The 17782-nt window shown below is 45.6% G+C and overlaps 1 protein-coding gene across 3 annotated transcripts in view; it reads right to left on the bottom strand.

Annotated features, from left to right (window-relative positions):
* Positions 1 to 17782, bottom strand: part of Lrrc1 (leucine rich repeat containing 1) — a 169468-nt gene that overhangs the window by 41983 nt on the left and 109703 nt on the right. The window contains exons 7-9 of one of the 3 annotated variants that reach the window (XM_063265888.1): positions 13108 to 13280; positions 11999 to 12135; positions 8769 to 10242 (exon numbers count right to left, since the gene is read on the bottom strand). In XM_063265888.1, the coding sequence (XP_063121958.1) occupies positions 10084 to 10242; positions 11999 to 12135; positions 13108 to 13280 (469 nt within the window). In that variant the 3' untranslated portion in view covers positions 8769 to 10083. 3 annotated transcript variants of the gene reach the window in all.

Here is a 17782-nt window from a genome sequence, read left to right on the forward strand (position 1 = left end):
TTGCCCCACCTTCTAATGTGACCATATTGAACAAACTCCCTTTCTCTGCTTCCCACTTCTAATGTGACTCTTTAGATTACACTATTGAGAATGGTGGCCAGACCAACTGTGACCCCCAAGTTCAAAACCATGTTCACAGAGTCTACACACCATAAAGGTTAAGTGAAATGAAAGGAGACTTTTAGGTCAACCAGATGAAGTCACACAGAAGTCGGGTGACCTGGCCAGAGGATGTCTAAAGCATGGTGTATTAGAGACAGACTCCCCCAGACAGGCACAGTGGTGTGTATGGAAATAAAGATGTGGGGGATGACAGTATTTTTCTCATCAGTCTTCACAGAGAATAAAAAGATTTCTCCATCAGTCTTCACTGCTATGGAGAAACTTAAAGGAGCTTTGGTCCTGTAGGGATGGAATTAGAAGCTATTCACAGAAGCAGCTGAGGACCTGGATGAAGTGAGTCACTGATAGACCTATGAGAAGAAAGATCACAGAGTGGCTGGAAGAGATATCTAGGGTATCTAGGAAAAGATGTCAGAATAAGCAAGTTTAAGGAAACAGGGAGGGGAATAGACACTGGTGCTTCACTCATGAAAGCCAGGATTCCCACATAAAATAAAGCTTATTTTCAGTGGTACCTTAACTTAGGGAGTAAAGCCCTGAGTGAATGTGTGTTATTGACATGGGCACGGCCATGTTAAGGACGCCAATGTATCAAGGTCTGTTTGTCACAGGAGTGGCAAAGCCTTCCCCAGGTGAGGCTCAGAGGGATGCCAAAGCTTTCCTTGGGTCCAAGGTCAAACGTGTGTGCAGAAAATGTCCACCATAGCTGTCTCCCCTGAGATGTTAATGTCCTGAATACTGCTCCTTGCAAAGACTGCCTACAGAGATTAGCTGAACCTGACTCTTCATTCAGCTGTTTATAAAACACAAGCAGAGAGAGCTGAACCTTGTTCAGCTGTATATAATATAAATAACCCTGCAACCTTGCTTATCTGTATGTAATGATTCCATCTCCTTGTTCAACAGTACGCAACAGCCCCGCCTCTCCATCCAACTGTGTATAATAAATACACTGAGAAATGCTGCGGCTTCTCCATCTAGGAGCCTAGACAATCCCGTCTCAGCTTCTCTGTGTCTGCGCATCTATCCTTTCTACAATCCCCTCGCTGCTCCAGCTGGGTCAGTCCCTGAAGCTGTTCAAGAACGTGGCACCTCAAGGTACTGCCTTGACCATTTTTAAGTCACTTCTTCAGAGATGATGCTACAGTTTCAACTAATAGACCCTTTACATCGTGTGATGAAACTGCCTGGCCAAGTCAATAGCAGTAACAGGACCTGGGGGATGGGGGGAGGTAAGAATGTTCCTCGCCTCCTGCACAATCTGACAAGGGTTAGACCCAGCAGTGTGTCCGAGAGCACTACACAGAGAAAGCAGTGGCCCCAGGCTATACTGTTCAAAGGGACTAAGCCTCAGGTTCTCTGCAGTCAGCCTGCCTGACAGACCAGCATTTGGCTGTGATAGGCAGGTAGCAAGCACATCCATGACCCTGTAGTAGCGAAATGTAGCAACTGAAACTAATTGACTAGAGAAACACCTGAAAGCTTAGTAAAGGCAATATAGTAAATGTCTTGGATTTGAGAGGAATCTGATCTCTGTATATTTTTAAAAATGGACTTAAGCTTCTGAAGAGACATCTCAGTGGTGGAGAGAATGTGTTGCCCTTGCAGAGGACCTGGATTCACACAATGGCTCCCTCAGATCCTAGAGGATATGACACTGTCTTCTGAACTCCCCAGGCAGTAGGCACTCATGTGTTACAAATACATACATGCAGGCAAAATACACAAAATAATAACTTTTTAATGGACACAAACTCAGGTTATCACAGAAGAAGAAGAGATAAACTTAATTAAGAAAAGTCAGGCAGTGGTGATGAACACCTTTAATCCCAGCACTAAGGAAGCAGAAGCAGGTGGATCTCTGTGAGTTCAAGGCTAGCCTGGTCTATAGATCAAGCTCCAGGAAAGCCAGGGCTACAGAGAGAAACCTTGCCAGAAAGAAAGAAAGAAAGAAAGAAGGAAAGAAAGAAAGAAAGAAAGAAAGAGAGAGAGAGAGAGAGAGAGAGAGAGAGAGAGAAAGAAAGAAAGAAAGAAAGAAGAAAAGAAAGAGGGGAGTGTGAGGGAGAAAGAGAGAGAGAGGGAGAGAGTGAGGGAAGGAGGGAGGGAGGGGGAGAGAGAGAGTAAGTACCTGGAAGAGTGAGGGTGGTTGGAGAGATGGCTCAGCAGTTAAGAGCACTGACTGCTCTTCCAAAAGTCCTGAGTTCAATTCCCAGCAGCCACATGTGGCTCACAACAATTTGTAATGAGATCTGATATCCTCTTCTGGTGTGTCTGAAGACAGCTACATTGTACTATACATAAAATAAACAATTCTTTTAAAAAACAAATAAACAAACAAAAACCATAAAATGCCTTCATCAGATTGACCAGTGAGAATGCCCATAGCCACTCTTAATGACTGGTGTGGGAACGCTCAGTTCATCATGAGCAGGGCCAACTCTGAGCAGGTGGTTCTGGGTGGTATTAAAAAAAACCAAGCTGCACACACCATGAACCAGGAAGCAGCCTCTGCTTCAGTTCCTGCCTTCGAATTCCTGGACTCTAAGGTGCAAGGTCATGGTCTTCAGTGCATCATGAGAGCAAACCATCAACACAACCAGCCATGTTCTAAGGAAATCTTGTTTTCTCACTCAGTGATTTGTGGTTTAAGGATCCTTGGACTTTATTAAAAGAAATGTTACTGAAAAAGTTTTAACACTCTTTCCAAATGAAGTTGTTGAACAGCAATGGACATCATTTAGATATGACCCAGTCATGTCAAGCCCTAAACGTACATACATACATCAGCTGGGATTTTCAGCACAGCTGACGAGTTGTTAGACAATGAAAATGGGCTCCAACATACATGTGTATATATCAAATATACACAAATTGGGAAAGCAAAGAAAACTTGTTCAAAGAGCCAACTTGGCTTCATTCCTGAGGACACTGGTGTCTTGTTGCATGAAGGCTTGAACAGGGGAGCTATAGAATCCTGGGGGTGTTGCAGTTGAGTGTTTGCAAATCTGAGATGTCAAGGGGGCAGGGGGGTTGCAGAATGTTCTTCAACAGCCCAGACATAAGGGCTGATTGCAAACTTGGGAGGGTTTGGGACTGAATGCCAGGCACCCGCTCACCAGTGAGTTAAACACACAGGGTTCCTGCTTACTGGTAGCCCACACTCAGCAGGCGTCTGCGTTGTTGGGCAAGTCAGGAACTTTGGCTTATTCTCACCACATGAAGCCTTCAGCACTTCCAGCCTTCCCTTTGGGCACTCGCCCACAGGTAAGCACAGTTCCTGCTTCTGTTAGTTCTTCCTCGACTGCCATGAGTGAGCGCATTAACAAGAGCCGAAGGGTCAGCAAGTGGGAAGGGAGATGGAAATATTCTTATGCCTACGTAAGGGGCAAGTCTGCACAAATTCATTTTCAGCTAGTTCTCTAGAAAGGTGTTTTTTTTGGGGGGGGGAGGGGATTAGGGGGTGTTAACAAATGAGCTAAAGAAAGTCCAGGGCAATCAAGAAGGACTGTCAGGGTCACATCAAATTTCCCTGTGTTGGAGCAGTGATCCTCTAGGTGTGCCCCCGGTTCTGCTTCACCAGCTGGCAGCTTGCCAGCTCGGCACCTCAGGAGCTCTACTCTCATCTGCTGAATCAGAGGCTATTGGCTTCAGCGTGCTAGCAGGTGATTCTGATGCAGGCACAAGTTTGGGGACCACAGTATGTCACCACCTCCAAGAAGATGCTACAGTAGATACCTGGCTATCTGAGTGGGCGAGACAGGCTCCAATCACATGGGACAGTAGCACAGGAGAAGGGGGCAAACTGAGCCCTCATCTTTCTTGCCACTGGCATCGCGCCAGTTCCTCTCAAACTGCCAGTAACTACTGTGGGTAGCTGAGGCGAGGAAAGAACCCGGTCAGACTTCACCCTTCTGCATAGGCTTGCTGTGAGACTGGAATAGGTGGTAGATACTTCGACTAGGGTATAGTTAGCACGGGTGACAGACTGAGTTTCAAACTAAGTGTCAGGACACATCGCCTTTACCAGCTAACAGTCCTCTAAGGGAGGACAGGTAGCCATGTGGAGAAGTCAGCCCCTCACCTGATGACCTTTCTATAGGGCACCCCTTTCAGGAGTCCAAGAAGGAACCTTCAACAGGGGTTACCTTACTGTCAGGCCTCTGCATCTGCTGCCAAACATCCGTGGGGGGAAAGGGGAGCAAGGCCTACCAGTGTCATGGCAAGGTTCCCGACCCTCAGATGCTCCAGAATGATTAAATTCACAAGCAACCCTAACCCAGCAGACTCAGCCCACAGCCTGTTCTCGAAACTTCCCAAACTAATACCGAAACTCACCGCACCCATTATGCCTCTGGGCCAATGGGCAGGACAAAAAGAAAAAAAAAAAAATCAGGAAGAACTTTCAATGCCTGGACAAGTAAGCCTGTTGTTTTGTTTTTTCCACGCGGTGCTGAGTTAGGTTTAAACAAACACGCGCTCACACCTCCGGGTGGAGGAAGGGCAACAAGCAGCAGCCCCCACACCCATTCCCTGTGGGTGAGCACCAGGAAGGATGCACACGGGACAGATGAGCCCACTTCCGGTGACTATTTTCTCAGGTGTTCAGGGTAGCCCACTCGGGCGGCTTGTTCCAAACTACTTATTAGAATCGGCGCCTTTGTGAGTTACTTTGAGGGGCCGTCTAAAGCGGTGTTTATATTCCCCGGGATCATGCACTATCAGGTACAGGGTGTCACCCTACTCCACCCCAGTGCCGGCCTGGTTTCTTAGCTTGTGGAGACTGCATCACGCTTTCCCTTTCTACCATCGGGCAGTAGAGCCGGCTTCAAGAGAAAGTTAAAGCCAGGGTAGTCACGCAAACTTTGTCTTGTTTCTTTAATTAAGGAAGTCTCTACATAAGAGCGGTTACCGGTTCGTCACAGCTTTCATAGCAAGCCTTTTCCAAGGGAGATTTTTCAGTAAGAAGCCAGCAGTCACATTTCTTATCCTCAAACTGCATGAAGGTCGGGAGACCTCCTAATGCCTGCCTTCTCTCCAAGTAGTGATGATTAAAACAATTCCCAGCTGATTGGCCTGCTGGAGAGCTGTCTGCTGATATTTGCAACACATTAATTCTTTGAGAGAGTGGGTTCCTAAGCTGTCTCCAGTTAACATGGAAACACCAATTTGTTCGGGTCAGGAACTAACCAAGTGAGTTATCTCCCCAGCTCCTTACGATTTGCGCCTCAACCCCGTGGGGGTTATTTCTGTAGCACTTTAAGCAGGATGCCGTGGTGTGTGGAGGGCGGGAAGAGGTGGGCAGCGAGAGCAAATGAAAGGCTGGCTCTCCATGAATCGAATGCGGTCCCATGCCAGTGTTTGTCAATAATTTAGGCCTGCCTCACCTGAGTACATCAAGACGTTAACCACAAATGCAACTGCAGGCTCGAAGCTGTGGCTGGGAGAGGACTGGGAATGAAAATAAAACTGCAAATCGCAGATTCGAGTCAGCAGAGAAGCAGGATTAAATTCCAACTTTGATTTATGGCTTGATCTAGGGCTCATTTATGGAATCACTTGGATCTTAATTCATGGCTTTGCAAAGTGGAACTGTGATCTCCTTCACTGGCTCATTCTGGAAAAGTGACTGCTCGTGGCTTGGTGGGAGGGCACCTGGACGGGGCAGCCATGTGTCTCCTACCTAACTAGGAGCAAACCATCATTTGTTTCTAAGTTAAATGTTGATGCCTCAAAAGAGATGGGGGAGGGGAAAAGCCCTAATAGATTCTTGCCTGTCAGAGTCACTGCCTGCCTGCTCTTATGGTTTAAAATTATGGTCCTTCTGGCCACTAAGCAAAAGTAAAAGCCCTTCCTGCAGTCTGTGGATTGTCACGCACACACTCCCTATCAGGTTCTTCCGGTTAGTCTCCCTTTCCAGCCAGCAGTCTGTCCTTTCCAAAGAAACACCCAGCAGCACAGAAGGCCAGCTATACCCTCCCAGCTCAAACTACACTAACCTGTGCTTTGTTTCTGGGTTTTTTTTTTTTTTTACCCCCTCCATGATGTTCCTTTTCAAGCTATGCCCCCATTCCCCATCCACCCTGGCACAGAAGCTCCTTTGAGAAGTGAGACAGACCATAGTATGCAAAGAGGGAGGAACTGGTAAATCCAGGGTTAAAGCTGAGATAAGGGAGAAAAGTGAGCCCCACTGATCCAAACTGTAAAGCTCAGGCCATGGCAAAATGGAAAAGTATTTTGTGGGAAAGGAGAGATTTTCCTCGATTGGGCATTTAATGGTTTCTTCGTTGAAACTAGTCTTATCTTGAGTCGTTCTTAAGCCCAGTAAAAATGAGGCAAGTTTGACAGAGGCCGTTGAGAACTTCACCAGTAACTAGTTAAAATGCATGTATCACAATTAGTCATGGTGGTGCACCAGGGAGCAGAGGTGGGAGGATTGCCAGTTTGAAGCCAGCAAATCTTTGTTGGGCTAAAGAGCATAAAGTTATCCTCATATAACTTGGGGGCCTATATTTTAAAACAGGAGAAGAGCTTTCAGGCGAAGTTACCAGTAGTGCGTGCTCCTGAGAATGCTGCCTGCTAGTCACACACTGCTAGAGGGTACAGACTGCAGAACTCCCAATGTCAGCACTTACGGTCAGGGTAGCAGGGTCTATAATAACAGCAACCATCAATTTCCTGAGAGCTTGTGTTCCACATACTCCATTTAGTCTCCTAAGCTATTAGAGGCCAAATCGCTTAATCGAGCCCACGTGGTATGGCTGGGATTCAAAGCCATGATTCCATTGGCTTCTTGATATGAAAAAAAAAATTAACTCCAAAATGCTATTTTAAAGAGTACCTGTAGGTACTTTCTTTCTCTTCCTTCCTTTTCTTTTAAGCACGCATGTGATCTTTTTCCTGGGTGTGTTTTAAAACATAATTTCAGTCCCTTTAAAAGAAGTCTATGGATACTTGGTGAAGGTGACAGGCAGCATATCAAGACCCATCAAACATTTTGCTTTTGAGTGTCCTGGATTCTCCACAATCAGAAGATGAGGGCTATTTTAAAACAGCTTTAATTGGTGAAGTAAGATTTCAACTCTCCAGGATGTCACCTGTATTTACCAGCAGCTCTACTTCCCGAGTCTGTCGCCACACACCTGCCAGGGCACCGGTGACTCAAGGAGAGGCATTTCCACTGGGATAGGACTGGCTTTTCAGGGTCACTTCCTGACACAGAAGTATTTTTTTCCTGGCCCTCATGTGTCCATTAATAACGTCTTCCTTGGCATGGCAAGCTCGCTGTGCAAAAAGGCTGGTGTTTCTGCCCTCACAGGTAACCGGTTAGCAAACTCTTAGAGTTGGCTAGTTACTAACATTCTTCTAAAATATCCAGAGGAAAACCAATGAGTAGGTAACCGTTTTTTGCAGTTTTTTTCTGGGGCGTGCTTTCGCCTCCATTATCTCTTTGATTTCATCTCCTCTAAGGTTGGGTGTGGCCTTGGCTGTTTTGCCACTTTATCCAATGAGGTATAACTCCCTTGCTAAAAATAAATAAAAATAAAAAGGAGGAAAGAAAAGGTTGTGGGAGGAAAGGGGGTAAAATTTTCTACAGACATCTTTTTCTTCCCGTACCTGTTATTGCCGCCAGGCACAGAAGTAGGTGGGAGACTGAACTCCACCCTTCCTAAGGAAGCGAGAAGCATGGAAAACGGTGAGAACCAGTGCTGGCCGCACTCACCCCCAGCCCCAGCCAAAGGTCAGAAGCTTCGGCTACTCAAAAGGAAGCTTTCACTTCCTTCCCCTTCTTAGAAAGGCTGGCTGTCCTCAGGCTCGGGCTGTTGAGGTGCTGTTGACTCCACTGTGGAGGCTAAGTTTGGACCTGCCACCCTGAGGTTTAAGAGCGCCACAGAGTCAGCCGACATAAGCCATCGAGAGGAAGAAGCAAAGCCTCTCAAACCCCAAACTCAGATCAGAACAAAGAACACAGGTGGCCATGGCATAAAGAAAACAGGCCGAAGTAAGTAGGCAGAAAGCATTTCCTACAGTAGCCAGCTCCCCTCCTCCACTCTCCGTGGGTCTCTATCTCTGCTTCTATCTGTTCACCAAAGCCAAGCAAGATAAGACTGAGTGGCAAATGGTGACCTTTATAGGAAAACCACCCCTAAAATACACTGGAAAAGTTCAGTTAGTTTTTCAGAGTCAAAATAGCTCTCTTAAATAAATTCTCGGTTTATCTGCATAGAATCAGTCCTTGAATTGCCAAGACCTATTTTCTAGGTTTTAAAATCAGGATATGTCAAACTCTTGAAATGGTGGAAAGAAAATGGGTCCCCACTGGTTAGGAGGCAAAGTTGAAAACCATTGAATGCCATGTACTTTGCCCTCCAATGTTTTGACCATGTGTATGCACAGTACTGATTACATGCACTGAATGTACAGAGGAGAAGGTATTCTATTTGCTAGGTTTCCAAGGACTGTCCAGATGCCTCAACTCACAATGATGACTCCACACCGAAGGCAGTTCTGGGCTCTACCCTGTGTGGAACCATGACTTGAACACAGACTCTCATCAGGAGTTACTCAAACTAACTGGCTAAAGCCTAGAAGTCCGCTGTGTAAGAACTCAATTTTTGGCTAGCATTTTGAACACACAAAGTAACAACTTTTAAAAAGCTATGGCCAATGTCCATGATGAGTTTATTTCACAGGGAAGCCCACCTCCCACTCCCCCATGATGTCCCCAGACACCACGGTGACTGGCACTCTGCATTTTCTCTTTTGTCACAGCATATGTAAAAAGAAAACATCAAAAACACATGAAAAACATACCCCTTAAATTAGCAGATTTAAAAGTAAATCTTGAAGCAGTGTCTTGTTATGCTTTGACTAAAACTGTTTACAGATCAAAGTGCACTTGTATAGAGATAGCAACATTTCTATTATGGTATGGGTTATTTTTGCTTTATTGTGGTCTTTTATCTGGATATAAAACTTTTAAAGCTTTCTTCAGCAACAGTCATTCTCCTGTGATCCAGAAGTTATGCATCCACACATCTCTGAACCAGTTTTGTCTTTCTGTGCTTTTCTGCTATGTGCTCTTACACAGGTGGCAATGCCTTCGGAGCAGGTCCAGTCCGACGCTGCACTCAGCCGGGCTGAGTCAGGACAAGGGGAGGGTACGAGATGAGGCATCACGAGTCTGATCCTTTGGTTCATCTTCTTGAAGAAATCACTCGATGAAGCTTACAAATCACTGATAAATTCATCTTTTTGGTTAACAATCAAACCAGCACATTACTGATTAAAATGCCAAACACCGCTTTAAAATGACCACACCCGTGCTCCCATCTTGCTGCTCCAGGATGCCACTGTTTACAACCGGTGTGACAGGACAGGTTACAATAAGGCACGGAGTGGATGGTACAGGTAAAAACGAATACTTTAGGCCTAATTTGTTGTTCTGCACAAATACGAAAATATGTACCGTCTTCAAGATAAAATAACAAAGAAATACATAATTTTTTGTTATGAAATACCTATACAAAATTTTAAAATTTACACCATCTGAGCTGCCAAGAAAGGTTAAAAAAGTATCTTCCCCCCCCCCCATACATAAAGCTTCCTCTCATCGGTAGGTCCATAGGAACTTGGGTTTAGAATGTCCAGCACTCAGTGGAGGGAAGAGGGCCAGAATCCCCCTTCCTGCTCTCTCTAACCCCAACACAAGACAAAAACGAAGGTCAGATGTTGACAGTAGTGTATTCTACTTAGTATGCACAACTAATATTGAACATAATCAGGATGGGAGGCTACTGGTACGCTGATGGACTGAGGGATGCATAAGGCACTTGGTGCGAGCGAGAGCAGCATCCTGGCGGAGGGATGGTGGGCACAAGGACGGCAGGCAGGAGGCTCCTCAGGTGCACGGGGCATCTCTACAGCAGGGAAGACACAGCAGGTAAGACTCGGAGGTGACTGTTACACCGACGTGGTCACGCGCTCGGTGGCGTGGTTGACCTCGTTTTTGTTTGAATCCAGTCCTTTGGCAGCATTCATGTCATTCCGTAAATTCTCCACCGTCTTTTTCATGTTCTTTAATTCCCCTGGGTGTGGAGTGGCTCGCCTCTGAAGTGTTCTCTGCAAACAAACAGAGGCCCGAGTGTTTGGTTTTATCCATTACTGTTTCAAAGCATGCAGCTTTGAGGCATTAGCATTCCAACACAAATCTTACAACTTCAGAAATCCGAGTTCCAGGGGAAACAGCTTTCTTCACAGCTGTGCGTGTTCATGAGCTGCTCACCCAGAGTTCACGGGACATTAAAGTCACTTCATAGTCATGACTGAATGTATGACTTTTAGAATAAAGGAATACATTTTAAAATATTAGTATAAACTGGTAGTAAGTTTCTACGTGTTCATGGAAAATAACAAAATTTAAAATATAGCTATGGAATAAAGAAGAAAAATAAAAAATATACCCTAAAATAAATTTGCCCCAATGCTCTTTTCATTACGCTAAGTTAGCTCTGGTCTCCCTTACCCCTCCAGGCTCAGGGGCTGAGAAAGAGCAAGCCAGTGAGGAGGACTTCATCTGGGCTTGACCGCTGTGTGCCATTTACTGTTCTAATGAAGTGTGTGTTCTAATGAGGACCACAGTGCTAAGAGGTGAGCGGTAGGCTTTGCAGTTTGTACATTCCCTGTTAGCTAACATACGCCATGCCCATTCGGTCATAAGCAGGATTTACATCTCCCCAAAGGCTTCTCCTGGAACACATCAACTTAACAGGGAGCACTGCTGAGGCAGTAAAAGCGCCACTGAAATAACCACACTCTGAACTGTCTGTGGTGAGCATTAAAGAAATGCTGACTTTGATGCTGTCATCCCTAGCTCCCCTCTTGCTCTCTTCTAAGACATATGCCTACCAGACAGCTGGTAGCAGCTGGAGTAATAAAGACAGCAATAATCATGTTAAAGTGGTCTTAGTCTGGGGGGCTGCGAACCCCACTCCCTAAGCACTGTTATGAAAACCCCAATTGGTACAGAGAGTTCAGAAATCCAGTGTACGGGTTGGAGAAATAGCCCTGTCCAGTGGTAAAAAGCACATAACTACTCTTCTAAGACCTGAGGCTTAGTACCCAGCACCCATGATGGCTAGATCACAACTGCCTTTAGCTGCAGCCAGGACCAGGGCATCTGGCAGCCTCTTCAGGCAACACTCATACTTAAACACACATGTATACACATGATTGAAAATAAATATCTTAAAAAAAAAAAAAACAACAACCAGAAACTGTACAAACCAGTATCAAGCTGAGACAAGCAATGCCTGAGAGACGTTTTCAAATAGGGACCAGAGAGTGTGGGCTTCAAACACAGTCCTGATTTCTAAATGGACGTTTGCTTGCCAAGATAGTTCAACCAACATGGCAAAACTCTACCCAAAGACCACGGCAGCCTGGTGTGCCAAGAAGAGATATGTCTTGTGCTGAGTCGCATAATGGCATCAGGACGGCGAGAACACAGCCCACACAGCCCAGCCATGAGCGATGTGGGAGAGAGGAAAGACAGGCCACACAGGCCAGAACCGAGAGGGAAGCACTGCCAATTGTAAAGAAGAGCGTGGGGCACGAGGGGAAACTCTCACAAGGAAATAAAAACAGCAAAAACTATTTAGGCAACAGCATTAGCAGCTCAATCTGCCCAATCCACATGTTAGGACTCAGTGCCTTGAGAGTTACTCTGGTTTTTAGTTTGTTTGTTTGTTTGTTTGATTGATTGATTTTAATCACAGATGTTAAAAGGCAAAACAGAAAAAAATACTATGCGAAACCAAAGCAAATAAATCCTCGTTGGGCTGCACTGTCGGTCTGGGATGAGTGTCCACCCCCATACCGTTTGGTTTTCCTCTTCATCCTTCTCATCTTCCAAAAAGCGGATAGCGCTAACTCTGTGGACGGAGTGGTCATCCCAGGCTTCCTCAGAGACGTCATTTACCAGGCTCTCCATGGCACCACAGCGCGGCAGGCTCTCTGCAGTAACAAAGACAACATCAGCAGGGAACGCTGGCCATGGGAAGGGCTACACTGTAATTTAGTGGCTGGCTGGTCAGAATCCATATGGAGACGCAGAGTGCCAGGAATAAGGAGGGCAGACCACTACTTCAACCTCCAGCCTTTGCTCTCCACTAAAATGTAAGACAAGGCTTGGGAGGAATCCCTCCCTTGTGATGGAACTATGTTTGAGATCCTCTGGGACACTGAAGTGTTTCACTACAGAAGGCTAAAATACATTAAAGGATGTTTTTTGTTTGTGTGTGTGTTTCTTTCTTTCTTTCTTTTTGGTTTTTTTGTTTGTTTTGCTTTTTTTGTGGAGTCTTTTCACTCTGTGTGTGTGTGTGTGTGTGTGTGTGTGTGTGTGTCCGTCCTTCCCTCCCCTCTCCCCCTATGATGGTGTGGTTGCAGTCGAGGGGGGATGGTACTTTCCTTTGTGACATTCTATTACAGTTTGCTGAGACTATCAGGGTCATTTTGGAATGTTCCAGCTAAGAGGACTCCAATATTCCTACCAAGCCTGTATCTCTCAGCAAGGGATTCATACCATCATGTTTCTGTGATTTTTTTTTTTTAAATCAGGAAATCTACAAAACAAAGATACAATGACTCAAAGTAACTCACTGGCTTAAAGATACTGGCTCAAAGGTGTTAACTGGGAATCCTCCAGTATCCGTTTGGATTTTAACAAGCCACCCCTTTGATGAGCACTACGCTTTTACCCTTATGTGTGTAATTCCAAACCAAAGGGTTGCTTCCAGAATTTCAGACATAATAAGCAGACACGAGTGATCCTTTCCTAAAAGACCTAGGGGACCCTTCCAGAGTTGCCACACAACTGCTTCACCTTGCTCTAGTTGGGCAAATGGAACAAAATGCAAGCACACTTGGGAGGAATAGGCCCTGTGGGCCATCATTAGTCCCAGCTCGATGTCCCTAAGATAAAGTCACCTTGGCAGATGGGCTCAGAAGGCATCTGAGGAAGTAAGACACACGTTAAAATCTTCTCCCCGGTGGTGTGGTCTACGTCTGTCTGGAACGTGAGGAGAGGCTGGGACTGGTTGTCAGATAACCACAGGGCCTTTAACTTCAGGGTGGTCAGCGATAAGGGCAGATGGTGTAACCTGACGTAGAACAAGAGAGATCACAACCAGAAGAGCCGGGAACTGACTCCTCTACACACAAATGGAAGGAAATAGGAGCCTCAGACATGGTTCTTACCACTGCCCAGGGCTGCAGCCCCACTGGTTGGCTGCTGGGAGTCCCCAGGAGTGGCAAGAAGGAGACAGTGAAAGAGGCAAGGAATCGAGCTGCAGCAGAGACACAAACACAGAGCCTTCCTGAAACTGCCATCTCTGGGGACATCATTTCAGGGGCTCCATTTAAACTTTGGCCTTCGCTCCTAGTTTTCAGAATCACTCAAGTGATAATTAGCATTCCCATCAAATTATTTTGCTTCAGATGACAGAATCCATACGAAAACACTTTAAACGTTGAAATGCGACACCGGAATATTAGGTGTATATTTGTGCTTGCACCAAGATTTGGTAGACTGCAACCATCAAAAGTGTATCTCACAAAAGTAACCTGAGAGAGTAAACTGACGCACACCCTTTCCTTTATAACCTGCTTTGGTCATGGTTGTCTATCACAGCAATAAAATATCATCCTGACTGAGGCAACCCAATCACAAAAAACACATGGTATGCATTCACTGATAAGTGGATATTAGCCCAAAAGCTTGGATTACCCAAGATACAGTCCACAAACCACATGACGCTCAAGAAGGATGACCAAAGTGTGGATGTTTCAGTCCTTCTTAGAAAGGGGAACAAAAATATTCATAGGAGAAAATACAGAGACAAAGCTTGGAGCAGAGACTGAAGAAAAGGCCATCCAGTGACTGCCCCACCTGGAGATCCATCTCATATACAAACACCAAACCCAGACTATATTGCTGATGCCAAGAAGTGTAAGCTGACAGGAGCCTGATATAGCTGTCTCCTGAGAGGCTTTGCCAGAGCAAGACAAATACAGAGGCGAATGCTCATAGCCAACCATTGAACTGAGAACGGGGTCCCTAATGGAGGAGTTAGAGAAAGGACTGAAGGAGCTGAAGGGCCTTGTAACCCCATAAGACCAACAATACTTAACCAACCAGAGCTCCCAGCGACTAAACCACCATCCAAAGAGTACACATGGACAGACCCATGGCTCCAGCTGCATATGTAGCAGAGGATGGCCTTGTTGGGCACCAATGGGAGGAGAAGCCCTTGGTCCTGCCTTGCAAGGCTCGATGCCCCAGTGTAAGGGAATGTCAGGGTGGGGAGGCAGGAAGGGGTGGGTGAGTAGGGAAACACCCTCACAGAAGGAGGAGGAAGAGGAGGAAGAAGAGGAGGAGGAGGAGGGAGAGGAGGAGGAAGAGGAGAAGAAGGATGGGATAGAGGGTTTATGGACGGGAAACCTGGAAAGGGAATAACATTTGACACGTAAATAAAAAAATATCAAATAAAAAATATACCTAATATGGACATTTGTACCAGGGTTGTGGTTTAGTCCTGTGACAGACACATGGTCATGCCATTTTGGGCAAGACTGTGAAAGTGTATGGAACTTTGGGCAGGGGATGATGACATAAGTACTTACGATTCAGTGGAATATTGGAAGATACTGTGTTGAGGGCAGGGCAGACAACTGAGACCTGGCTTGAAAAGTTTCAGAAGGAAGCAAAGACTTTACTGGGACCATAGGTAAGGTATGACCACTTAAGAGTCTGTCAGGCAGGCTGATGGCTCAGGAATCATTAACAAAAAAGACTAGTACTATTGGAATGAAACCTTTGTTTTAGGGGAACAATTGATGCTGGTTGGGTGGAGCTGAGAAACGAGCTGTTATTCTACTTAGGGTTTCTATTGCTGTGATGAAATACCAGGACCAAGAGCAATTTGGGGAGGAAGTCCTGCTTACTGTGCTTCCACATCACAGCTCATCACCCAGGGAAGTCAGGGTAGGACCTCACGGCAGGAAGCTTGAGGCAGGAACTGATGCAGAGGCTCACTGGCTTTCCCAGCCTGCCTGCTTCTCCCCCCCACCCCCACACCTCTTGTCTCTCCTTCAAAGGTTCGTTTATTTATTTTATATATACACAAGTACTCTGTTTCCAAGTATACCAGAAGAGGGAATCAGATCCCATTAAAGACGGCTATGAGCCACCATGGGAATTGAACTCAGGGCCTCTAGAAGAGCAGCTAGTGCTCTTAACCACGTAGCCACCTCTCCAGCACCCCCTCCCCAGGCCTGCTTTCTTATACACCCATAAACACCAGCCCAGGAGTGGCTGGGCCCTCCCACATCAACCATTAAAAAAATGTCCTACAGGGCTTCTCAGAAATCAATCTGATGGAGGCATTGTCTCAGTTGTGATTGCCTCTTCCCAAATGACCCTGGCTTCTGTCAAGTTGACATAAACCCAGCCAGCAGGCACTGATTAAGAGACTAGCAGCACTGGGATAAGGACTTCTGGGAATATTTCCCCGGGGTCATGTAACACACAAAATTAACTTGTATGCCGCACCAGCCCAAGAACCAGGAGTTGTAGTTTTTAGAAAATAACAAAGCCTCATAGGAAATTACGGTAGCCTATGGCTTTTGTCTTTATAAGCAACCTGCAATGTGTGTGTAAGTTTCAGAGGGTGGTCCTGACCAAAGTCCATCTTGGTTAGCATTTAATAAAGCTTACTCCAAACATGGCTCAAAATGGTGGAATTGGATTTTCCCCACAGAATCTCAGGATTAACACTCAGTGCATAAAAGTCACCAACCAGAGTGGGACAAGGCTGCGTGTGATGCTGGCCACTAACCTTGACAGTGACTAAGAGTCTCAAAGGTGATACTAAGTGTTGAAGGCAGAGCTTCAATCACAGTACAGACCCTAGGGCTGAAGGGGTCATGGGAAAGGCAGAATCAGAATCCCTAGAGAGGCCAGGAGGCCACTGTTGAAGGTGCATCCTCAACACACTGGAGACGCCAGGGCCAAGCCACGACGGACAGCAGCAGCTGTGGAGTGAAGTTGGTCTGAACGTAGGAGACAAGCTGTGTTTGCTACCAATGATGGACAGAGCTGAAGAAATGAAGCTCCCTTTGGAGCCAAGAAGACCACAAGTCCCAGACATCAGACATGGAGCTGGCTATACTTCTGAACTTGGGTTTTACTTTGATTTGATGTGACTGTGCCCTAGTTTTCTCCTCTTGGAGCAAAAAGGTATGTGGTTATTTTATTTTATTTTTTAGGAGCCCACAGTTGAGAGGTTTGAAATATTCTAAAGAAAATACTTTAACAGAGTTTGAATTTTTAAAGTGGTTTTAATGTTGCTTATGTTTTATGTTATTAATATGAATTAAGGGTATGAACAAGAAAGGAAAGGTTACAGTTGAAAAGTGATATGTTTGTGTATCAAGCAGATAAGGGAGTCAATTGTCGTGGTTGGTTTTTTGTTTATATTTTGTTTGTCTGTTTGTTTTTTTCAGTTCACTTGACATAAGCTAGAGTTACCTGAGAAAAGAAACCACAATTAAGAAACTACTTCCACCCAAATTGTATATAGGCAAGACTGTAGGGCATTTTCTTGATGAATGATTGATGCGGATGGGCCCAATTCATTATGGGTGGTGCCACCCCTGGCATGTGGCCTTAGGATGTATAAGAAAGCAACTTAACAAGCCAGAGGGAGCAAGCCAATAAGCAGCACTCCTCCATGGCTTCTGCTTCACTGCCTGCCTCCAGGTTCCCCCTGCCTTGGCTTGCCCCAGTTATAGCTTTCTTCCCCACACTGCTTTTGGCTGTGGCCTCCACCAGTTCAGGAGAAGCCAAACTAAGATAATACTTCACGAACGGTCCCACTCATAACTCTGTAGTGAAGAGCTCATACCAATACAAGGACCTCTGGAGGATCTGAGGGGAGACAGCTTGTCTCAGCCCCCTCCTTACGACACTTAGAAGTGTTTGCTCTTAAAGTGAGCCGCAAGCGAAACCTCTCATGCTACCCCAAAACCATTTCTCTTTGTAACAAATCTGTTGTATACACATTCAAATTCAAAGAAAGCAAAGACATTTTTTTGGAGAGGGCAGGCACTGTGACAGAGGTACGTGCACACACGCACACACACTCCCACACGCACATACACATGTGAATACAGGACCAAGGACACAGCTCAGTGGTCGGGGTTTGACTCCAGCAGCACAAACATAGGTAGACCACATGGACACAAAGCTCAAGCATCACAGATGAAAACACCTTTCTATTACAGACATGAAATGGTCTGAATTTTTACCGTTTCTTTTAAAATAGGAGTTAAGTTAATAATATCCTTTAAACTGTTAAAAAAAAAAAAAGAAAAAAAAAACCCAAGTGTTGCCCAAAAACATCAGTCAGCAAATCTGCTGTTCTTATTCACAACTGCACAAGGGAGGGGAAAAAAAATCAAGACTTGAAAATTGGCACAAAACAGACAATCTGCTCCCCCCAGTACCTCAGAGCAATCACCGGCTTCCCAGTGAGCACCGCCAAAGGCAATCGGAAGGCTAAAAATACCACCAACAAATAACAGCTTCCACGGATGACAAGTG

Source organism: Rattus norvegicus, chromosome 8, assembly GCF_036323735.1.
Source record: "Rattus norvegicus strain BN/NHsdMcwi chromosome 8, GRCr8, whole genome shotgun sequence".
Classification (NCBI taxonomy): domain Eukaryota; kingdom Metazoa; phylum Chordata; class Mammalia; order Rodentia; family Muridae; genus Rattus; species Rattus norvegicus.